Source organism: Talpa occidentalis, unplaced genomic scaffold (genome assembly GCF_014898055.3).
Source record: "Talpa occidentalis isolate TD23 unplaced genomic scaffold, MPIMG_talOcc4v2.1 talOcc4.6, whole genome shotgun sequence".
NCBI classification, from domain to species: Eukaryota; Metazoa; Chordata; class Mammalia; order Eulipotyphla; family Talpidae; genus Talpa; species Talpa occidentalis.
Window position 1 is genome coordinate 84744372 of NW_023604972.1, and position 25668 is coordinate 84770039.

General features: G+C 35.7%; 1 protein-coding gene across 2 annotated transcripts in view; it reads left to right on the forward strand.

Moving 5' to 3' along the window:
* SREK1 (splicing regulatory glutamic acid and lysine rich protein 1) overlaps nt 1-25668 on the forward strand; it is a 42319-nt gene that overhangs the window by 7574 nt on the left and 9077 nt on the right. For both annotated transcript variants that reach the window (XM_054688477.1, XM_037530753.2), the window contains exons 2-10: nt 492-625; nt 6090-6205; nt 11132-11296; nt 11458-11636; nt 13604-13734; nt 14578-14692; nt 19242-19361; nt 19702-20082; nt 24337-24432. In XM_054688477.1, the coding sequence (XP_054544452.1) occupies nt 492-625; nt 6090-6205; nt 11132-11296; nt 11458-11636; nt 13604-13734; nt 14578-14692; nt 19242-19361; nt 19702-20082; nt 24337-24432 (1437 nt within the window). The remainder of the gene's footprint in view (nt 1-491; nt 626-6089; nt 6206-11131; nt 11297-11457; nt 11637-13603; nt 13735-14577; nt 14693-19241; nt 19362-19701; nt 20083-24336; nt 24433-25668) is intronic.

The following is a 25668-nucleotide window of genomic DNA, read 5'->3' on the forward strand; positions in this document are numbered from 1 at the left end:
GAACTCTTGGGTCGAATCAGTTATTTTTGCATTTCACTCAGATTAAGAATTCAGTAATTTAAGTTTCAAGTTTTTCCAAATAAGGCTATAGACTTGCCTAGATAACCATAAGTTTTTTGTAGACAAATCGGCATTAAAAGACTGTTTTGCTATTTTGTGTGTTCATGATCATTAACTTTTTTCCTATTTTATTCCTCTTATAATTGATATATAGCATATGTTAACTTCAGGTGTACAACGTAATGTTAAGATATTTGTATGTATTGCAAAGTAATGACAATAAGTCCAGTAGTATCTGTCACTATACATAGTTACAGACTTTTTTTGTCAGAATATTATGCAAGATAGCATTATTAGCTGTAGTTTGTACCCTTTAACCCCCCCACCAACAAAATTTCTTAAGCTCTAATAAGCAAATTTTGAATGAAAATAACAAAACCAATCAAAATGTTTATTAGTCCAATTGTTGTTGTTTTTTTTTTATCTTGCAGCAACGCACCTCTTGCTTTCTCTTCCAAAGTATGTTATGTTAAGTTTCGTGACCCATCAAGTGTTGGCGTGGCCCAGCATCTAACTAACACGGTTTTTATTGACAGAGCTCTGATAGTTGTTCCTTGTGCAGAAGGTTGGTATCTCACATTTTTTTCCTGTTATTTTAATCTCTGTCCTGTCTGTTACTACTTTTCTAGAAATTGGCATCCTAGAGAAAGAGAGAGAGAATGGAAGTTTGAGAAGGAAAGAATTTTTACCTAGTATATTAAAATGGTTAATAATGTATGTATGTTTGAGGTTTTATAACTAAACACTGGAAAAGATTCTTAAATTACTTGGTTTCTCTGATTTGTTCTGGCTTTCTATGGTTAATGTCAGTGGTAGAGAAAGCTTTCTGAAATTTAAGGAAAATATTTATTGGTAGGGAAACTGATTATAGATGAGTAAACATTTGTCCTTATGTGTACAGTATTAGTGATATTACATAAATTAAAAAGTGTACACATTTTGCCAAATTGGGGTTAAGAGATATTTATAACAAAAATTTTCATATCTTCTTGAGTTAACTTACCTTAATTGTTAGTTATTAGATCATTATTTCATATTCAGTATAATTGTTTGTTGTGCAATGGAATTTACATTTTCTTTCACTTTTTTTATTTTTGTTTTTCGGTAATTGAAGAAAAATCATGGAAAACAGTTTCTAAAGCCTCCATTAAAGAAATAGTTATTGAAGATGGGAGCAAGGCCAAAAAGCCTTATAGTTATTCATTAAATTTTATGACTTAACCTGATTTATAAGCTAATTATTACTAATTATTTTTTAGTAACTTCTATTTTCAGAGCCACTCACATTTAGTAGACTGTGCTGAATTTGACAATTCTGGTGTGTAATTAACTTTTATTCAGAGCATTGACTATGGCATGTATACATGGATTTTAAAATTGGGTTATTATAATTCACATAACTTTAAAATATATTTTGAATGGGGATATAACTTGTTTTACAACATAAAAATTTACCTGAAACAATTTAATGAGCTTTCATATATACTGTTTTAAAATCTTTTAGAAACCAGTCTAACATTAAAATAACCTAATGTATAATAAACAGTTTGTTGCACTTTCAAGGTTTATGCTTATTTCTGAACATCTATTTTGGGATATCAAAAACATTGCAGTCAGATACAGCAAGTACCATTCTGTTCTTTTTGACATCCCAGAATAGGACATTGTGAAATATTTCAGATAAATTTGAGAGTATTTTTCCCATGCTTAGGGGTTAGAGTGTGGGGTAGGGAGACAAAAACGGGTTGAAATTAATTACTTGATAACTCTGTTGTTATCTACTATTCTGTAAGGGTCAAAGAGCCCAAAATGGAGAGTAAGGTTGGAAAAGAACTGGTAATGGTTCAGTTCTGAACACCAGGTTCGTATCAGTTTCACACAAGTAGATTGCATGGGAAAAAATAAATTCAATAGAGGATTTATTAAATTGGAATATTACTACCAGAAAATTAGGCCACCAACAGCATAGGATCTTGTTAATAGAAGTAAAAATTTTATTATTGTTGCTTTGTTGGAACCTTGAGTATTCCAGTAGAATTTTTCATACATCTGAAAAACCTTTACTGTGATTTGTCATATATTTACGATTTTGAACATGTAAAGTTCCTTTTTGTTTGCTTATTTTACTTGAGAGAGATGAATGCACGTTTATATTAATAGTTTAAATATTTTTAATATTTCCATTTTGAGACAGATTTTTATTATTTTGGGAAGAGGAGATTTAAGCATATTTTTGTAATTTAGTTGCAAGTAAATATTTTAGAATACTGATAAAACAATTGGTATTAGAAAAACTTTCAGATACATGGTTTTCATTAGTTAAATGCAACAGAGATGAATATGGAGCCTGAAGTATGCCACAGTGAGCTGTTGGAGATCTGATTATGCACTACAAGCAAAGTAATAACATTATTGTCCTAAAAAAAAAAAAGCATAGTGAGTTTGAAATAAACCAAAACAAAAGGTCCAACGAAATAGTAAGGTCTATGAGAGAAGAAATAACTGTGGTATTGTAAGCAGTCATCCTTGTTCACTTCACTGACTGCATTCTTTCCTTGATGTTACAGAAACAGCATTATGAAAGAAATAAGAAAACCATAGGAAAAGATTTGAGAAAAGATTTTTCAATTTCTTTCAATTTGCTGTTTTTTGTTTTTTTTTAAATGCAGGCAGTATTGTGAGAAGATCCTAAGCTGTTATAAGTAAGGTTTGATGTGTAATAATTTGCTACATATTGAGCATTAGCTACTGTTATTAAACCATGCCATATCAAAATAAAATATGCTTTCATAATACTCATGACCTTTTTTGTTTCGTGCATCTCAGATTTCCTTTTATAAATGTTAACACTTAGAGAAAGATAAGGTCAAACATAACAGGGTGTCAGCCTAATCATCAGTCATAACTTTATGTCCACATTTTCTGGTAGATGGATTTTGACTATTAATTTGGTTTTGTATGTTTTCTCTATGTGATATTTGTGCATTATTAGATGACTAGACTGGCCAAGGCAGACCTGTTACACTTGCCTGAGTTAGGCATTGTTTGCCATGCCACTAAACCTGCCGTCAAGTGAAAACTTCATTGGGGAAATGAGATCGGAGTCTGAACCGCAGAAGATGGACGCCCTGTCTCTGTTTTTTATTGTTTTACTTTAATTTCATTTCTTTTTCTTTATTTTGTCCCTTTTTTGTTTTTGTTTTTGTTTTGTTAAATCTCTTTCACTTTAACTTGTGAGCTGGTTTTCCAGTTCTTTGTAAATGGTATTCCATTAAGGGTACATAACATTGTGCTACAAATTTTATTGGGAGATAATTAGCAGAGCTTAACCTTAAAAGAGAAAATAAATTTTCATTCAGTAAATTAGAATGCAGAGTTGTGAAACCCAGTGTGAGTTTAATTGGTCTTTATAGACTGATCCAGGTACATTCTGTTCTTGAAACATTAAAACACTTGTAAGATTCTTAGGAACACTTTGTGATCTCAGTGCAACATTTTTGCAGGTTTTTTCTCCCAAAGTCTACAACTCTTGTAAAAACCAACTGATAACCTTCTATTTTTTTATCCTTCCCCTTAGAATTTTAGGCATGCAAAATCAAGGAAGATACATAAATTTCTTATAACAACAATCTGGGGGTAGAGATTAAAAAGAGCCTTTCACTTTTGTGATGGTCACTCATTGTAGAAACAAACTTCCTTGATTTACAAAGACTTCATTACCTATGTGGGGAATGGATATTTGAGAAATTTACTAGTGTTTCTCTGCTTGAATTTTTTGTTGAAAACATTTTAGTGCTTACTAACCTCCAAATGAATACTGAGATTAGGACAGGCCTTTAATAATGTGAGAGATGTTTTTCCCCTCAGTTGTTTTTGGGGAGTCTGCTAAATGCTTTTTATATACACTCTGGTAGTATTTGCAAGGTAAATTTGATAAAATTCTATCTTGGAAATTAAGCAATGCCCTTTTTTTCCCTTAAGGTATCTCAAATAGTAATTAGAATAAGAAAAAATACTGTGCTACAGTTAGATTTAATATTTATAATAGTTTATTACTATTGGGAGAAGCATACAATTTTTACTTTTTAAAGCCAAAAGTGAAAGACTTTATAATTTTTACTAATCAGCTTTTGGCCTGTGTTGAATACTTTTTTGTTTGTGGAGTCTTTCTACACTGTCTTGTATGGATAGTTCTAATTTAATTGACAAGTAATGTTAAATTGGGAACATTTCTGGATTGGATCTACTGGATTGGAACTCAGTTTTTTATTTAGTTGTATAAATTAGGATTACACCTCAGGACCTCAATTGATTTATCAATATGTGTTCAGGTTTCACAAACATTAAAAAAAAATAACAAAATTGGTAGCAATATAAATAGTATAGTATATATGTTGGTATACATATACATGTGTTAATATATTAATAGTAACTAATAAATATAGATTGTTGTTTGATGTCTTCAATAAGGCCTGCCTTTATTTATGCATGTTTAAAAATCTGTGCTTGTGCAGAATTTACATTGAATAATAACTTTGTTTTTTACATTAGTAAAGTAATATAGATGTAGGAAATTTGCAAAGCTTAGAAAAAAGTAGACATTTGCTAGTTAATAAAATGTAATTTTCTGTTTCTATAAGTTGAAGTTAAGCATTATTTAAAGCAAGTTTTAAGATCTGTCTTGAATTCCATCCATGTTTAGAGATTATTCAGATATTATTGTTGAGAAATTTATCCCTACAGATCTGTTTTAAATAGATTTTACCGCTGAAAACCAGCATGGTACTTTTGAAAATTTACTCCATATGCTATTTTCAGTCTCGCATGATTTTGTACACTGTGTTTTAAATTATTTTTGAAGAATTCATAGTGAAAATGCATAGCCAGCTGCCACATACTTATGCATACTTAATGAGTAGTTTCTCTAAAATAGCCATGTGTAGTCAGCTTTTAAAGAAATATTTGGGGGGTGGGGTGGGTAAGAGACAACCAGGAAAATGAATAGAGTAGAATTTAGTAATTATATATGGCAAGTTGATGTGCTCATTTTAGAGTAAATTTTTCATTTTTTTAGTCATCAGATTTTTTTCTTACTAGTGTGTAAGATTACTTTAGTGCCACTGTTACTGGGCAATTAAAATGTTTATGAGCAAGACATTGAGGCATTAGCCACCCTTTTTCAGATAAGTATTGATTGTAAAAGTCAGTAGTGAGACCAGGGAACTTTTTTTTTTGGTTAATCATTCTCAAAAATTTGAGGTTTTCCAAGGCACTTTTGGAATTGGATTCAGTAGGAATCTCTGATACTGGTGAGATGCCTAGTTAACTGAATGGGTTAGGTTCCCGTTTAAATTGAAGTTGATCACATGCAGTAGGCGTTTATCTTTTTCTGTCTACTTGAGATTGAATGGAGTCTATTGGAAGATTATCAAAATTGTTTGCATCACAAATAGGTAGTTTCAATAACAGTGTAGGAGCACTCAATAAGGAACAAATTTCAATTCGCACATATTTGTTTTTTCTTTTTTCTTTTTTTTGACTAATTTGGTTATTTGCCATTTCTGGGGATTAAACTTTAAAAAATGTTCTTCTTTTCTGTATCTGATGTTCTGTGTGCTATTAGTGATGCAGCCAACACGAACGGTTGTCATGTGTAACACAACTTTCGATCACCGCGAAAACACCGTCCTGGGAAAGCCTCCATGCTTGATATCGTTTGGTTCATGAACATTAAGTTTCCAGTACAGGTGACCCATAGCTCAACGTGTTAAATAATTGTCTACATTATTCAATTTTTAAAATAATATTCCATTAATGAGATTGTTAGTCTTTGAAATTTTGCTCACTTTTATTTTTCCTAGTAGAGCAGGATAAAAGGAAAGACTTAAGTTCTTATTTATTTCTTTATACGGATCTGATAGATTCATTTATTATTATTATTTTTTAAGTGCAAGGGTAATTGTAAAATCATAGTGTAAAGTTTGCGTGGTGTTTCTGCTTTTTGTAATGTTTTGAACTTGCCCCTGCAGGTAAAATCCCAGAGGAATCCAAAGCTCTTTCTTTATTGGCTCCTGCTCCAACCATGACAAGTCTGATGCCTGGTGCAGGCTTGCTTCCCATACCAACCCCAAATCCCTTGACTACAGTAAGTACTGGATACAACCTCTTGTAAAAGGGGTAAGCGTTGAAATGTGTATTCAGAGGAATAAGTTTAAAATATTATGTATTTTATTTTTTTAAAGATTTATTTATTTATGCACACAAGAACTGGGGTACCAGCTAGAGGTGATGAGGGTGACAGGATTCACCAGAGACAGAGTGGGGAACAGAATAGGCAGATTTAAATACATTGCTGAGAGAAGCAGTGGGCGAGTCAGGAGAGGTCTGCTGCACCATGTGGGTAGCTCCCTTGCCAGCTGGGGATCAAACTCCAATTCATGCTGCAGTGACTTAATAATAGCTTCATAAGTTGTGTTTTAACCCCTTGCGCCACCAGGGAGGACCCAATATTGTGTATTTTAATCTTTTTTTTAAAAAACCTCTGGAGAGGATAACCCCTAGGTTATCACTTTTGTGTATAAACTTTTTGGTTGCCATACTTTAGATAACATGGGGAAACTTTTTCTTAGGTTGTAGAACTAAAGCCATTTGAAAAATAAATGGTCCACGGCCTTAGTAGTGGGAAAGGATATCTGAGAAGGATTTGTCCTAGATTGACAAAATGTAGCAAGGTAAAACCATGCCAACGTATTTTTTCATTAACTGGGATTAAATAGTAGTTTATTGCCTCCTTTGTGATTTCCAGTGGGGTTAAAAAAGATTTTGCTGTTACAAGCCTTTGGTGGTTTCCTTTTTCCTTCACTCTTTTTTTTTTTTTTTTCCCCAATCGAGTTAACATTAGTTTACAATGCTATGTATATGATTTGGCTCTTGGTATTTTTATATAAAATTTCTGGTCATTTGTTTTAAAAGAGGGGTCATTTTTCTTCAAAAATAAACCCATGGCAAAATATAAAACCTTAATTGAAAGTTGGGACTAGCTTTGTGGCACAGGATTAATAGAGAGTGAACTGATAAATTTTATGATTGTCATTAATTTAAGTTATAAGTGGTCTTTGAAACTTTGAAGTGCAAAATTTTAACATCTTTAATTGTTTACATTACATTTTTCCGCTGGAGACCTGTATTGTGATCCATGGGGAAAATGTTTCATCTCATCATTTGGAATAGGCTTTCTGAATTTTTTATTTTGGGTACGTTTTAGCATGTTAGTTCCTGGGTCATCATCTTTTCATTGCCCAGAAAATATTATCTTGGGTTTATTTATCAATTATATAAAATTTTTATTATATAATTTGTTGCCCTGAGGGGAAGTGTTTTTATCTTGATTCAGTTATACATTATCAATTCTTACAAAACTTAATTCATGGAAAATAATTTCAGTTAGAAAACAGGGCAAAGTTGACCATTTGTTTTATCTCCTGACTACCTTTCTGACCTTTTCTTTCTACCTTTTTCCCTGGCTCACTGTGCTTCAGTTCTGTTGGCTTTGTTGTTTCTTGGACATGCCAAGCATATTTCTGCCTTAGGGCTTTTTATGTACTTATCTGCCTAGAACATTTCTTTTCCAGATATTAAAAAGTTTTCCTCTTTCTCTCATTACAGTGAAGCCTTTCATGAAGTTTCTACTTTAAAGCCACATCTTTAGGGTGGCCAGGATTTGTGTTTCAGAAGGTTAAAGTGTTAACATATGGCATCCTGATTGTCATTGACCCATCAGAGACTAACAGGACAGCTTAAGTCCTTTAGCTCAGGGGTAGGAAATAGACTTACTTAAAGAAGAGTAGCTGTATTATTACACAGCAGCCATATTCAATAAAAGTTCACTATGATCGAAATATCTGTATCTTTGCTATCAGGTATGGTAGCCACTAGTAATTTGGCTACTGAGCACTAGAAATGTGGCTAGTGGGAGTGAGGCATTTCATTTTCATTAATTAGATTTTAACTACTGACCATCATATTAAATAAATAGCACAACTATAGAAGAATGGTATAGTAAGGAGACAGGAAAAGGTTTATAAAAAAGATTTGAAAGATCCTTAAATTTGAAAAACAAAGATGTTGAATAAATGGTTTGGAAAAGTGTATTCCAGAGCTCTAATTATATATCCTGGTGGAAAAATGTATAGGTCAAAGGCATTGACTGCTTGGGACCACCTAGAAAGGCCTATTTAATGCTTAAATCCAAGCAAAACTAACAAGTAATAAGACTCATGTTTATATTTTAGCTACAGAATGCAATAATTCTCCTGTACATAAAAAAAAAATAGGTCTAATCCTTAGTCATCTGTATATTTTATAAGATAGAAGACAGGGGGGAGGGAGTATGATTAGAGAAGCAACTCTTGGAGATAGGTTCAGCATAGTCTTGACTCACTAGAGATCACTCACCCGTATTGAACTAAGATTTTTTTTATAATATAACTTGAAATGTTGATTGTGAGCAGCAAATCTAAGGTCTATTAATAGCAAAATAACCACAGATTATAAAAAAACAGTTGATGCTTGAACAACAAAAGGATTAGGGAGAGGACAATTTTTGAGTCCTCCCCCAAACTTGATCTTTGTCTCTTGGTGTCTTTGGGGGATTGGTTAAAGGTTCCGCCAAGGATACCCAAATCTGAGGATGTTCCACTTGACATCACAGTTTGGTTGAATCCATGAAAGTGGAACCTGTCCATACTGAAGGTCAACTGTATTTATTGAAAAAAAATCTACTTATAACTGGACCTGCGCAGTTTGAGCCTGTGTTTAAGAGTCAGTTGTACTTTCAGGGGTAGAAAACCAAGTGATATGTAGAGAGCAAATGAAGCTCTGTTGAATGTCAAGGAAAATTGCTTGGAGGGATTAATTGATCTGGTAGAAGCTGGAGAATAATTTTCCATGCAGAAAGAACACTAAAAAGCCCTGGGAAAATCCTAAGTGCTCAGGGTACAGAATGGTTTAGAACAGTTGAAGTACAGTATGTGAAGGGGAGGATAGTATGTGTTTTAATATTGGAGGGATAGCTAGGGCACTGATTATATGGTACTTTTTAGGTCAGTGAAAAGACTTTAAATTTTATTCTAAGGGTAATTGGAGACCATTTCATGGGGTTTTTGTTTTTTTTTTTTTTTTAAAGATTTATTTATTTATTTATCATTTATACAAGCACTGGGTACAGTCAGAAGCGCAGGAGGGTGAGAGAATTCACCAGAGCCAGAGCGGGGAGCAGAGCAGGCAGAAGGACCGAAGTACACTGCTGAGGGGAGCAGCGGGTGGCAGGAGAGGTCTGCGTGCCATGTGGGACCCTCCTCCGGTGGCCGGGGAGCAGCCGGGGATCGAACCGGCGCTGCAGAGGCTGCGGGCAGCTTCGCAACCCAGCGCTCAACCGCTGCGCCACCAGGGAGGCCCGCATTTCATGGGTTTTTAGCAGGGGTATGGCATAATTTGACATGTTTTGAAAAATACCCACTAGCTGTTATGACAAACATAAGTAATACTGGTTTCATAAACTTGTGTTTTCACTTTTAGGAAGCGTTGTTACTTAACATTTGTTAAGTCTTTGTAGTTTTGCAACATACTGGCATTTATAAAATGTGCTCTTCAAACTACAGGTGAAAGTTATAGTGGTTTTTTTTTTTTTCTTTGAAAGGTCTTCTGTATAATTTTCATTTTTCAAATTCTGAGTTTTTCTATATTTGCTAGTTAAGGTCAATTAAAAATAGGTTCCTTAATGCTTGACTGGAAACTGACTTTAGTAATGCTATTGTCCTCTTCTCTTTTTAAGATTTATTTGTGCATGCAAGAACTGGGGTACAGACCAGAGGTGGCAGGGGGTAGAGGTGAGAGGATTCATCAGAGAGAGTGGGGAACAGAACAGGTGGATTTACTGAAATACACTGCTGAGGGTAGCAGCGGGCAAGACGGGAGAGGTCTGCTGCACCATGTGGGTCACCTCCCTCTGCTGATAGCTTCATAGTTCTGCAACTTAACCCCTTGCGCCACCAGGGAGGCCCCTGTTTTTGTCCTTTTCTAAACATAGTATAAGCAAGGGTTTTATTTTTGGTTTCTCTTTGTAGGTTAACTTTTGTCCCTGTTTCAGTTTTTTAGTCTTTTCATGATGGTACCCTGCCTTTACCACTTGGTACCTGAGTAGCTTTGGAAAAAATCATTTAATTTCTTTGGATCTTTTTCTTTATCAGTAAAATTAGCATGATAGTAACACCTGTCTTTCAGGTTGATAAGGGGATTAAATTAATAACCTGGCAAAAATTAGGTGCTATAGTTATTAACTATAGGAGCTCCTTTATATAATCTATGTGCTGTTGAATGAGCAAGGTACAGTTGATTCTCATTACTTTTGAATTTTGTATTTGTGAATTTACCTACTGTTTAAAAATTATTTGAAACCTCGAAATCAGTATTTGCTGTGTTTTTGCACAAAGAAAAAACAAAAAAATGGCTTGATAGTATGTTCCAGATGAGGTCAAAGAGAGCAGTGCTTTGTCATGTTTAAGCTCTAGTACTGTAAACAAGCATCCTTTTTTGTTATGTTTTTTGTGTTGTGTTTTCTGTATTATTTTTATGCTTTTTCTTGGTGATTTCATTGTTAAATTAGCCCCCAAGCTTAGTGTTAAAGTTCTGTTTTAGGGCCTCCCTGACCCTGATGGTGCAAGGGCTTACATCTCAGCACTATGAAGCTATCAGCAGCCACTGCAGCACAAGTTCAATCCCTGGCCAGGGAGCTAACCCACATGGCCAGGGATCTAACCCACATAAGTGGGTCTTGCCTGCTGTCTTCCTTTCCTGTCTTGCCTGCTGCTCCCCTCAGCAGTGTATTTCACTAGATCCGCCTGTTCTGCACTCCACTGTGTCTCTGGTGAATCCTCTCACCCCTCCACCCTACCTCACACCTCTGGCCTACACCCCAGTTCCTCTATGCATAAAAAAAAAAAAAAAAAGAAAATGGTATTTTTAATACTAATAGAAAATAATGTGCTCTTTTTTCTTTCTTTCTTTTTTATAGCTGGGTGTTTCCCTTAGCAGTTTGGGAGCTATACCAGCAGCAGCACTGGATCCCAATATTGCAACACTTGGAGAGATACCACAACCACCACTTATGGGAAATGTGGATCCTTCCAAAATTGACGAAATTAGAAGAACAGTCTATGTTGGCAATTTGAATTCCCAGGTAACCTAATTTTACAAGAAATTGAGCAGTAGTAACTAATTCTTTTTTTCTCCTTAAAAATCATATGGATTAATGTAGGTCTACCTGATTTTTTATTTTTCAAATATATGTGTGTGTGTGTGTATATATATATATGTGTGTGTGTTACTTTTTTTCCTCAGACAACAACAGCTGACCAACTGCTTGAATTTTTTAAACAAGTTGGAGAAGTGAAGTTTGTACGGATGGCAGGTGATGAGACTCAGCCAACTCGGTTTGCTTTTGTGGAATTTGCAGACCAAAATTCAGTACCGAGGGCCCTTGCTTTTAATGGAGTTATGTTTGGAGACAGGCCACTGAAGTAAGAAATCCTCAGCAAAGAAATTTTAATGATTTTGAAAAAATTTAAAGTATTTTTGGTGTAATTAAGGTTTTTTTTTCCTTTTTTAATAGTAATTGGCAATTTATGGAAGGAAGACTGTGTTAAGTATAAATGAAATACATGAGATACATATCAGCTTTCAAACTAAATTTGTATTTGAAAGCATCTTATGTTCTATTTTGTAAGGTCTGATGTAATGTTAATATTATTCGTATGCCCTATATAATGATTGTAGTAATTTTTCCATACACTTTTTAACAAGTCAGATTGGTTTTGCATTGTGATTAGACTGATGGGCAGTTTAACATATTTTGAACTTGTAGTAAACAGTAATAAGAATAAGAATCTTGGTAAAAATAAAACCCAGGAAGACAATCATATTAAATGTCCAGAGATGGTTTAAGTCACACATTTTGTGTTTTATAGTTTGCTCATACCTTTGCAAAATGAAAAATTGATGCAGCCTTTCAGGTGCTCAAAACCAGAAATTTTATTTCATGAGGATTATTGAGGCAACAGTTTGATCTGAATTGCCTGAGTAATTACCTTAGCTGTACAGTTTGATTAGGATTCTGCTGGGTTTTTTTGTTTGTTTGTTTAAGATTTATTTATTTATGTATACAAGAGCTGGACTGTAGGCCAGAGATGTGGCGGGGGTGGGTGAGAGGGTTCACCAGAGACAGAGTGGGTACAGGCAGATCTACTGAAATACACTGCTGAGGGGAGCACTGAGCAAGACAGGAGAGGTCTGCTATGCCATGTGGGTGACCTCCGTGGCCAGGGTTCGAACTTGTGCTGCAGTGGCTGAGAATTGCTTCATAGTGCTGCTACTATAGTGGTGGCTCCCTTGCACCACCAGGGAGGCCCCTAGGATTTGCGTGGAAGGGTTAAAACAAGACAGAGCAGATTCATTTATGTTCATCAGAGAAACCATTCTTACCTAGTAGGGGAATAGTTTATCAGATGCCTATACATTTGAAGCTATGTCTGACTCAGTCAAGGTCTAAGGTTAATTGTTTGCACAGCTTCCTTTTCATTTTCCCATCTTTTTTAGTTCATTATCTTTTTTTCCTTTTTTTTTTTAAAAAGATTATTTATTTATTTATGCAAGAACCTGGGTACAGGCCAGATGCACGGAATGGTGAGAGGATTCACCAGAGACAGAGCGGGGAACAGAACAGGCAGACTGACGAAATACACTGCTGACGGGAGTAGCAGGCGCAACGGGAGTGGTCTGCTGCGCCATGTGGGCCCCTCACTGGCTGACCGGGATCGAACCTGTGCTGCAGAGGCTGTGGACAGCTTCACAGTGCTGAACTCAACCACCTGCGCCACCAGGGAAGGCCCTTTTTTTTCCTTTTTTTAATTTTTAATATTTCCAAGCTGTGTGGGAAAAGATTTGTCCAGGTCTATTGAAGTATATTAGACCACTAAGGATTAGTTTTTTTTCTCTTTTCCTTCTTGCTTTGGACTCTGTTAATGAGAGCTAATGCAGCAGGTTGAGCACAGTACTCTGAAGCTGTCCGCAACCTCTGCAGTGAGAGTTCGATTCCCAGCCAGCCGGGGAAATACCCACATGGCGCAGCAGACCTCTCCTGTCTCGCCCGCTGCTCCCCTCAGCAGTGCTTTCGGTCTGTCTGCCTGTTCTGCTCCCTGCGCTGTCTCTGGTGGATCCTCTCACTCTCCCACACCTCTGGCCTGTGCCCCAGCTCTTGTATAAATAAATAAAATCTTTGAAACAAAAAAAAAAGAGGTAATGAATGGCAAGTAGGAATGAGATGAATCATGATTTTTGAGGTAGTTTTTGGTTATTTAGCTGTATTATTATTAGTGTGCTTTCAAAATGTCCCCAGATATATGTTTAAATGCATGTGTCATAAAAACATTTACTTCATGTTTTGTAAAATGTATTATGTATTTGTGATATGCTAATATTTTTAATTTAGAATAAATCACTCCAACAATGCAATAGTAAAACCCCCTGAGATGACACCTCAGGCTGCAGCTAAGGAATTAGAAGAAGTAATGAAGCGAGTTCGAGAGGCTCAGTCATTTATCTCAGCAGCTATTGAACCAGGTAAGGCCATAGCATTGTTACACAGTTCACAGTTAAAATCATAGAATTTTAGAAATGGAAGGAATTTTAGAAAATATCTTGTTTAGCCCCTTCATTTTACAAATAAGAAGACTGAAACTCAAAGAGTAAGTGACTTACTAGTGTCAAAGTTTAAAGAACTGCTAAGCATAACTTGTCTTTTCCCATGAAACCAATTAGAGGCATACTAGTCTCAGTTAATCGATTCTTTATATTTTTATAGCTTAAAGCTGTTTGACTTAAAGTCTAAATTTTATTTGAGACTAAAAACAAGAATAAATATATTTAAGATGTTACGATTAAGCAGATGTACTTTCCTTCAAAGTTTTAATTTTAAAAATGGAAGAGAGCTCATTATTTAGGAAAATCTGTTTTAGCAAGGTATAAAGGAACACCAAGTTAAACTTATATGTTGCTAACTAAAATGATTTAAAAATCCAGCCTACAGATGTCTAGATGGTTAACATTTAAGGAAATTTTCTAAATTAGCACTCAGAATTTAAGTTTCAATTCTAGCAAAATAAATGGAGAAATTCACTGTCATGAATTACAGACATGTTATAATCGTACATTATGGCAGCAACAAAATATTACGAACAGCTGTTTATAATCATCTGGTTTATATGTACTGCTGCAGGGTGGCTGCACTCAACGAGTTTATGCAATGACTTTCTTGGATGTTTCTGAAGGATAATTGCACAGGAGGAGGATGTACAGAGAGTAGGCCCCTTGCACTATATGTGGTATATTCCACTTGTGCCTGATTATTAACTGGGATCTTTAATTGTTCTGAGCTTACACTGCAAAGTGGTTTTTTCCTCCCAGAGTCTGGAAAGAGCAATGAAAGAAAAGGCGGTCGATCTCGTTCCCACACTCGTTCAAAATCCAGGTCTAGTTCAAAATCCCATTCTAGAAGGAAAAGATCGCAGTCAAAACACAGGTGAGAATTTTTGCTGTCATATAATTTTATTTTTTTGGTTTTGTATTTAAATAAAGATTTTATGAGTTCTTTTTTGAGATTTATTTATTTATGCATACAAGAACTGGGGTATAGGCCAGAGGTGTGGGAGGTGAGAGGAATCACCAGAGACAAAGCGGGGAACAGAACAGGCAGATGGATTGAAATACACTGCTGAAGGAAGCAGCAGGCGAGTCAGGAGAGGTCTGCTGCACCATGTCGGTTGCCTCCCTGGCCGGGGATCGAACTTGTGCTGCAGTGGCTGCCGATAGCTTCATAGGTTGCGTCTTAACCCCTTGCGCCACCAGGGAGGCCTGATTTTAATTATGAGTTTTTGTCAGAACCTGGAAACTTTAGTGGTGCTTACCAGGAAACATGATTACCATTAAATATTACTTCTATTACTATAGTTAAGAATAAACTTTTATCTAGTTCATGTTTAAGTTTTGAATTTTACTTAACTTTCAGTTTTGGAAGTTGGTTTTCTGTCTAAATATCACCTATACCTGTTTTTCCTAAGAGTTAAACTAGTCTTTTTACAGAATTGGCAGAAAATTTTCATTCTTCTAATGAGAAAAGGAAGTAACATCTATCGCAAAGCTGAAAATACTGTGACATTGTGACTTTTTTCGTCTCAGTGAACTCAAGAGCTTGGGAGCATCATCCCAGGTCTTGGCTTCAAGTAGTTATCTATCTCTTCTACAATGAATCATGTTGGGGCACTTTGGTACATGTTGTCAGTGGCCTTCTGCAGCCTTTTTGGGAACCTGAAATGTGGGAGAAATTTGTAACTTTGGCTCCAGCTATTGTATTGCGACTAAGCCCTGTTTCTGTTCTTTCTTTTTTCTTTTTCTAATCTGCTGTGTTTGGTGCAAAGGGCACCCAAAATGTAACTTTGCAACATCATTCTTCAAGGTGTGGAAAGGGCTGTTCTTGAAATGCAAGGATGTGTAGAGTGGGTCCTATTTGTACATAAGATGTATTCTCATGCTTATGCTTAAAGGAAGAGATAGGAAAAAATATGCCTGTATGTGTCTGCATGGTGTTGGGATATTGAAAAGCAGAGTTTTAGGGGAGGAAAATAAGAAGCCAGTATCCTGTATGTTGAATCTTACAGTAAGCTTAGGTCATTCTGTTTTTCTGTGATGATCAGGTGAATTGAAGCAATGAGATAGGAAAACAATATTCCTTTTTTGTTCTCTGGTGATTATATTTCCAGCTATATACTTCTCTATTTTTAGTTTCCAAAATCTCTTTTGAGATAATGTTTTTTTTTTTTTTTTTTTTTTGCCTTCATTCAAGACCTTACAATTAGGCAAATTTAAAGCCAAGTGAAGGAAGTTGGTTGTTTCATGTATAGGCATTAAGGCAGTGCAACAGAATCCAGAATTAGACAAGGAAAGTGGTTTAGCAATGGTAGTACTAGGCTATGGAAGGTTGACAGGATGTGGTAACTATAGAGGATATCAAGGAAATTAAAATTCAGCTGAAGAGATTTTTTCCTCTGGAAAAAAAATAATGTATCAATGATCCGAATCTTACATTGTGTTGATGGTAGGAGCCATGTCCCAATCTCATACCTTCCTGGTTTTCTTAGATTCAAAAAAAAGTGAAACTTAATGATTAACATCATTTTCATATCTCTATGAATTGCTCTTTGTTTTTTTGAAATTATGACAATTTAACTTTAATATTTTTGTTCTTATTCTAAATATATATATATATATATATATATAGTCATTTTTAGTTTCTCTGGGTTTGTGGCGGAAGGTTATTCATTCTGAAGTGAAATATGTTAATTTTTGTTCATCATGGGAGTACTTTCATGTAGATCTGTGCAGTATTAGAAATTACTTGTTCTTGGCATTCTCTGTTCTTTTACGTATATTTTTATCTTTTGTCACCATATTCTATTTTTTTCCATGGAATATAGAAACATTTAGCCTTGACTAATAAAGATACACAAAAGTGAATGCGTTCTCTTTAAAGGGGGGAAAATTCTTTATCTAGAAACATTTGACTTACAGAGCTTACATGGAAGGACTGACTCCCAGGAAGGAGGATTAGGACAGGTTTTTCTTGGCTTTGACTCCCCTGCTAATGAAGTCTGATAACCCTCCACTCAGGCTTTGATCCATTAGGCTAAACTAAGCAAGAACGTGGGTTGCAGGATTTCTTGCTCTTGAAGCTGGCCCACCCTCCTTTCTCATCACCTGCAGAGACTTCTAGAACCTCCCTCACACTCTCTCCCTCTTCCTTTCCTTTCCTTACATTTCAGAGGGAGGAGGGGTTTTTGTCGCTGTGACCTTGGGCTAAGACTGGTGAGATGTTTTCATTTTGTCCAAATTTTTTATGTTTTTTTCATAGGGACAGTGTTAGAAAAAGTGGGTAGAACTATAATTATAAAGTTAAGTAACCTTTACAGACCAGCATAGGAATAAGACATTTTATAATGCTTTAATGGGAAACAACTGACTTAAAAATGAACTTTGATGCAACATAATGGTAAGTTTTCCTTTATTTACAGTTAATTTATAAATATAATTTTCCACATTATGCAAAAATGAGAGCTGCTAACAATAACTCATGTTTATCTTTGTTTGGATTAAATTTGCACTTGAAACGTTTAGCATTCTTAATCAGCCAACTTGTAGTTGAGATTAAAAGACATGAACATATTTAATGTCAAAATAATTTTTCATTTTTGAAAGGGATTTTCTTTGCTTAATTAAGGTTGGAAAGAATTGCTTTGAGGAAAGCAAAATTTTACATTTTCAGCAAATTAACTAGAGCAGAACACAGGTTAAGATTTTTTGTTAAGTGTATAGAAGCAAGTGCTTTTTTTTTTTTTTATAGAGGCATGTTTTATTTATTTGTTTGTTGTTTGTTTTGTTTATACATGCACTGGGTACAGTCAGAAGCACGGGAGGGTGAGAGAATTCACCAGAGCCAGAGCGGGAAGCAGAGCAGGCAGAAGGACCGAAGTACACTGCTGAGGGGAGCAGCGGGCGGCAGGAGAGGTCTGCGCGCCATGTGGGACCCTCCTCTGGTGGCCGGGGAGCAGCCGGGGATCGAACCGGCGCCGCAGAGGCCGCGGGCAGCTTCGCAACCCAGCGCTCAACCGCTGCGCCACCAGGGAGGCCCAGAAGCAAGTGCTTTTAAGATCATAAACCTGTGCAACCAAAACTAATGTTGTATCTCAATTACATCTAAATTAAAAAACTAAGGCAAACAACAAAAAAAAATCCATTGCCCTTTATATGAATATCTGAACAGGGACTAAAAGTGATCTATATTTTGCAGTTTTGTCTTTATAGTTACTGTTTGACACTTAAGTTTCTTAAGTTATTAGTGATAAAGATTTCAACAAACTGCATTACCTTCTTAGATTCAAAATGTAGCGTTAAGATCAGTGTACAGTTAAGTTTTCATTTATGTCTATTGTTAAATACCAGAGACTGCTAGGCAATTTTTCATACATTACCTAATATTGAATCCTCATGACAGTCCTAGGAGATGTAGGTATGATTCTTACTCCACTTTATAGATGAAGAAATTCAGGCTTAGAGAGGTTAAGTGCCTGGCCAGAGTTCTCCAACGTAGTGTGTGGCAGAGTTGAGTGCACAGCTAGATTGTCTGACTGACAAACCGGTGAGCCTCATCACTTTGTTATTTAAGTTGTGTGCATTCTATTTTGTTACATTTTAACAAATAGTTCCAGAGTACCTTATTATAAAAAAATCATATTATATAAGCAGTTAATTCAGGGGGTTATTTTTCCTTCAAGAATTCCAGTAATAAAAGTTTCTTTTTTTTTTTTTTAAAGATTTATTTATTTATTTTTACAAGCACTGGGCACAGTCAGAAGTGCAGGAGGGTGAGAGAATTCACCAGAGTCAGAGCGGGGAGCAGAGCAGGCAGAAGGACCGAAGTACACTGCTGAGGGGAGCAGCAGGCGGCAGGAGAGGTCTGCGCGCCATGCGGGACCCTCCTCTGGTGGCCGGGGAGCAGCCGGGGATTGAACAGGCGCTGCAGAGGCTTCAGGCAGCTTCGCAACCCAGCGCTCAACCGCTGCGCCACCGGGGAGGCCCAATAAAAGTTTCTTTTAATAGCTGTGTTTATATAGTTATAAAATCAAGGACTTGCATACACAACATTTTATTATATTTAGCTTTCACTCGTGAATAATGATGTTTATTTTTCTGTCACACTGGCGCCATCATTAGTACTGTGCTTCCTAATACATTCTTAGTATGTTTGTTAAGATAAACAGCTCACAGCCATTTATAGAAACTATTGAACCATATAATCACTACTCCCAGTCAAGATAAGGTAAAATTACAAGTAGTCACATTTCATGAAAATCAGGAGTTGAAGACAATTTATGACATGAAAACTTGAACTATGGGAGAAATCTTCATAATTCAACTGAAACATTACATACCAGAGAGTTAAAATGTTGATACTTAGATTTTTCAGAAATTGAAATTCTTAGAAAAAGTTTTAACATTAACAATTTCTTTTTGTTTAGGAGTAGATCACATAATAGGTCACGTTCAAGACAAAAAGATAGGCGTAGATCTAAGAGCCCACATAAAAAACGCTCTAAATCAAGAGAGAGACGGAAGTCAAGGAGTCGTTCGCGTTCACGGTGAGTTTTAGGAAAATTTTTTCATGGCTTCATTTCTTAAAAAATTGTGCTTTAGGCTTTGGTGGGAGAAATAAAACTTTTCTCCATGATTGTTTTAGTAATGATCAGTATTGGTTGCCATTGATTTGAATCTCATGGTCAGGTCAGTACAACTCATGAGGTTTCTATTTACTTAATTTGCTCCCGTAATTGTCTCATGTATACTTGAGTTATATGGAAATTTATGTGTAAAGTCTGTAACTGTTATACTGTGTTGTGTTGATAATTGTTGAAGAAAGAAAAGATAGATCCTTTTTGTGGAGTAGAATTGTTGTAGTTGTGAATTTATTTGTTTTTAAAGGGACAAGAGAAAAGACACCCGAGAAAAGACGAAGGAAAAGGAAAGAGTGAAAGAAAAAGATAGAGAAAAGGAAAGGGAAAAAGAGAGAGACAGGGAAAAGGAACGTGAAAAAGAAAAAGAACGGGGTAAAAACAAAGATAAAGACCGAGACAAAGAACGGGAAAAGGACCGGGAAAAAGACAAGGAAAAGGACAGAGAGCGAGAACGGGAAAAAGAACATGAAAAAGAGCGAGACAAAGAGAAGGAAAAGGAACAAGACAAAGAAAAGGACCGAGAAAAGGACAGATCCAAAGATATAGATGAGAAAAGAAAGAAGGATAAGAAATCCAGAACACCACCCAGAAGTTACAATGCATCAAGAAGATCTCGTAGTTCCAGCAGGTTTGTTAAGGCTTGTAATTTTTACCAAGGTGTTTACTATAACAAATCAGATTTTAATGGGGGGGAAACATTATTCTATACAAGTAGTACAACAATAGCAGACCATTTCCTGCTATTGCAGAGTATACATTTCTCTAGCAGTATTAAACCCATGAGAAGTAATGATGATACTGGGCAAAACTCTTTAAAAGTTTTAACAATCCTTTGTAATTTACTGTTTTAACCTGGCAGTGGCTGCTGCCTCCTTTTTCTCTCCTCCTTCTCTCCTCCTCCTCTTTTCTTAAAGGATGGGGTGCCGGGAACCAAGTTTTTTGTGGTTGTTTTTTTGGGGGGGTGGGGGGGTTTGATAATATAATACAGAAGAATTGACCTGTTAGGCTTTTCTAATGCTTAAGAATGTTGTGGTAAATTTTAATATACAAAATAATTTCAAAATTTGCAGTGTTTGTGTTTTTTTGCTTGTTTGTTTTTTGCTCTATTTTATTGGCTGTGTAACCTTTAAATTTTAGTTTGGTCAGTTTTAAGGGTTTGATTTATTCTGAGGACTGTTCTCTATTAATAGGTACACTTCCACCAGGTGGCAGCAGGTTACTAATGTAATAGTTATAAAATGAGGATCCTTCTTGATTCCAGATTATTTAAACTTCATTGTATTGTGACTATAAATGAAAGTTGCTAACTTGTGTTAATCTTTATCTTAAAAATATAAAAAATACATATATTATAAAACATCACAAAGATATTTTAACCAGGAAATATTTTTTCTTTGAAAATAATAGGAGACAAAAGAGTGTTTGTATTTCCTAGTTTTTAAACTTCGTGCTTTAATAATTTATTCTTAATACTAGCCTTTGGTTAGGAATTAAGGGATAATTGCAAGAATTTCACTGAATGCCAGATGTTACATCTCAGCAGAATTTTTCATGACTAGCTTATGTAATTCATCACAATAAGCCTGTTAGACTATTATCTCTGTTTTAAAACATGAGTGGGCCTCCCTGGTGGCCTAGTTAAGTCTCTGTGCTGTCACCACTATAGCCTGAGTTCGATCCCCAGCCAGGGAGCTGACCCACATGGCGCAGCAGACCTCTCCTTTCTCACCTGCTGCTCGGCAGTGTATTTCTGTCAGTCTGCCTATTCTGCACATCTGTCTCTGGTGAATCCTCTCACCTTGTGCTGTCCCCACCTTCCCCCCCTCCCTCACACCTCTGGCCTACACCCAGTTCGTCTATGCATGCATGCATGCATGCATAAATAAATCTTTAAAACATGAAGAAACTGAATACTGGAGAAAAACTTTCATCTGCTCTGCCCTTTACTGTGAGTTTAGTAGCTCTCTCCCTTCGTTGTGGAGACTAAATTTAATTGAGAACTCGCTAAAGTTGACAGTGACAGGAGATGTTAAAATGGGGCCTAAAGTAAACAGATCACTGCCAGATTTAAGCTCATTGGACCCGAAACTGAATAATTAGCTTAACCTTATTTGCTGTGGGTAGCAATTCAGCCTTGCAGTTGCATCTTTAATCAGACTTAGCTGGTCGATTGTGTTAAACATGTCTTTAAGTTTATGTGACCATTTATGTTGTCCTCCACAATACCAAATAATGTTTTGATTCTTTTAAATTCAGTTGAATTTATTTTTTCTGAAATGCTTAAATTTTTCAATGGCCACTTTTAAGTTGCTTGATACTTAATAAACTTCATTTGTTCACCTTCGGTCTTAAAAATGATCTTAAATAAACCTCTGGATCTTAGAGAATAAATGCTGACTAACATTAGTTCATAAAGATTCAGCAGTTTGGAATTATTTCATGCTTTTAGAAGAGCGAGGTAAAGAGTTAAAAATCTTTTTGCATTTCCCTGCTTTTCAAGTACTTGTATTTGTTTAATAAAATAAATGGGAAATATTTTGACTTCTCCAGTACTGTACTTAATACTTTTGTTTTCAACATTGTCCTCTAATCTACATTTTAAAAGAAATTTTTGATAAGTAAAAACCTTTCAATGCCATCAGTAAAGTTGAGACTAAGAAAGAGGAGAAAAATATCTGTTGTGGAGCAGCTATATACCAGACACTATACTTGCTACTTTTTTTTTTTAAAGATTTATTTTTTTATTTTATTTATACAAGAACTGGGGTACAGGCCAGAGGTGTGGGAGGGTGAGAGAATTCACCAGAGACAGAGTGGGGGAGCAGAACAGGCATACTGACTGAAATACATTGCTGAAGGGAGCAGCGGGTGAAATAGGAAAGGTCTGCTGCCCCATGCGGGTATGTCCCTGGCCGGCCGGGAATCAAACCCGCCCTGCAGAGGCTGCGGACAGCTTTACAGCGCTGAGCTCAACCCTGTGCTGACACCAGGGAGGCTCTATACTTGCTACTTTAAAGATATTAAGTTCTCAGGGCCTCCCCGGTGGCGCAGTGGTTGAGCGCTGGGTTGCGAAGCCCACAGCCTCTGCAGCGCCGGTTCGATCCCTGGCTGCTCCCCAGCCACCGGAGGAGGGTCCCACATGGCGCGCAGACCTCTCCTGCCGCTCGCTGCTCCCCTCAGCAGTTATCTCATCACTCTGCCTATTCTGTTCCCCGCTCTGGTGAATTCTCTCACCCTCCCGCGCTTCTGACTGTACCCAGTGCTTGTATGTATGTATGTATGTATGTATGTATGTATAAATAAATAAATCTTAAAAAAAAAAAAAGATATTAAGTTCTCAAAACAATGCTGCAAGGTTTGAGTTATTTCCATTTTCCAGTTGGAAAAACTGAAACCCAGATTAAGTAATAGGCCTCCAGTTGTGCAAATTATGAAGTGTGGAGCTACAATATAAACCTAGGTCTAGGCAACAGTTCTTTATATTATAGCTACCATCTTTCTCCGTCATTGACATTTAAATTGATGTCTATCCAGCCTTAACTCATTTTCAGCTGTTAGTGTTAGATGTTCACCTGTGCTTAGTGCTTCCTTGAACAGTTACTATTTCTATCTCACAAGTTACAGGCAGAGCTATTTTGCTTAAACTTTTAAATCTGATTTTCCCACACTGAAAAATGTAGTTCTTATTGTGCTGAATTGTTACAGAATGGCATTGGTTGAGTGAAATATCAATATCTAATATCACAGTAGTCCAAAAGTATAATTTGGGGGATGTTTTGGAAATTGGGTAATGGAAGAGGGAGCCTTAGGTAGAATTGGGATTGATTTATTTGTGTTGTCAAAGTTCTTGAACTTTTTTCAACTTCACATCTAGCATATATACCACTTGTGAGCATTTATGTAGTTTTTGTTTTATAAATGGAAAATGTAGACAGAATGTTCCTTTACCTTATGATAACTCACTGAGATATTAAGGATAACTTGAATTCCGGAGGATTTCTTTTTTCAGCTTGTGTGACCATCGATTATCAGAGTTCCTTGTAAGATAGAGCATTGGATACACTAATCATTGAATAAATATCTCTTCTTAAGTACCTCATCCCCTGACTTAACGAATGTCTTAAAATCGTTGTTTTTAAGTTGATTATCCTTATAAATATAGAGTGTGCATTATTTGCTAATTTGTTAAGCAAAATAGTTTTTAATAATATTAAACTCTTGATAATCTGTTCAGTGATTATTTTTTACTTTGTCATTTTCAAACCCGAAGTTTTAACTGTTTTACATATGCTTAAGTGACTCGTCCACTCAATTTTAAATTAATAGAGCAATGATAAAATGATAGGTGAAAAGTAAAAAGTATTTCTCTCTAACATGAATTAATATGAATGCTTTTCTAGAGATAATCTAAAAAAAGTGGGTCTAGAAAGTTCATATTTGCAATTCATTTATCTTTCAGTTCTTATAAAAGGACCTATTGTTATAAAATAATCCACAGTGGGGCAGCAAGGAGCTAAGTGTATGATAGAAGATCTTATAAGCAAAATATGTTATAGACGTTGAGGAAGAAGAAGACTTAAACTTGAGAGAATCTGAAACAATTTTTCTGCTCAAGCAGTTGTTCAAACAAACCAGATCAAAGGCAGTTCTTTACTCTTACCCTAATACAAAAGCTTGGAGGATGTTTTAATCAGCCTTTGGAATTTAGGGTTCATAATTTCAATCCACACTAAAATTAGATAACAGAATGTTGTTCATAAAGAACATGACCTCTAAAGAATACTATTCACTTGAGAGCATAAAGGTTCTTGTTTTTGTATATTTGAATCGCCCTTTATTTAAATTGCTGGGGTTTTTTAAATGATGTATTTTTGGCTTTCAGAGAAAGGCGTAGGAGGAGGAGCAAAAGTTCTTCCAGATCACCAAGAACATCAAAAACCATAAAAAGGAAATCTTCTAGGTCTCCATCTCCTAGGAGGTAGGTTGGAAACATTTCCTGAAACTTAGGAAGGAAGCAGGGGGAGGAATTGTTTTCATTCTATTTTTTTAAATACTCTGTTTTGAAGGCAAAATATGTAGCATCATTAAAACAGTATAAAATGTTATATATTGGGGGCCTCCCTGGTGGCACAGGATTAAAGTCTCAGTGTATTGCCAGCCACTGCATCATGAGTTAGATCCCCAGCCTGGGAGCTAACCCACATGGTGCAGCAGACCTCTCCTGTTTTGCCCACTACTTCCCTCAGCAGTGTATTTATTTCAGTAGATCCACCTGTTCTGCTCCCTACTCTGTCTCTGGTGAATCCTCTCACTCTGCTCCCCCACCCCACACCTCTGGCCAGTACCCCAGCTCTTCTATGCATAAATAAAATATTTCTTTCAAAAAAAACATGTTATATATTGGTAGATCCTAATTTCTACCAGTGTACCCATCTACTCTGTAAGTAATGACTTTTTTTTTTTTGTATAGCCTTCCAGTTTTATGTATGGATACAAGATGATAATATCTAATTTTTTATCTCACCTTTCTTACACAAGGTAGCACAAAATATGTACTGTTATGCACTTGTTTTTGTCACTTAACTACCAGATGTTTCCATATTTGTCAGAGAACACGTCTTCATATTTGTAACTACATCGGCTTTTGTGATAGGGCAATACCTAGTTTGTTTAACCAACCTGAAAAAGATAGGTTTTCTTATTCTAGTATGTATTATTAGAAATTACATAATTTCTTATTATAAATTATACAATGCTGTAATGAATTACTTTAGACTTAACACCATTTAGTAGTGATAGCATGTATGAAATGTTTCCAGACATGGTATTATTTAGGTCAGAGTAAGTATGTTTTGTAATTTTGAGAGTTTTATCCATATTGCTCTTCATTAGGATTGACAGCTACTTGATCTTTAACCAGCTATATAAGAGAATGCCTCTTTCCCTGTAACTAAACAGATCATCAAAATTCTTGTGCTGTGATAGATGACAAATTGTATGAGCATATTAAAATTTCAGTTGCATGTCTCATATAACAGAGAGTTACTGGCTCTTCATTTATTTGAAGGCCATTTGTATTTTCTCTTCTGTGAATTGTCTATACTTTGCCCATTTTTCTGTTGGTCTTTTTTATGCACTCCCCTCCTCAATTTCAAGATGCTCTTTTTGTATTAGGGAAGTAATTAGTGATTTGATTTCAAGTATTCTTAGTTTG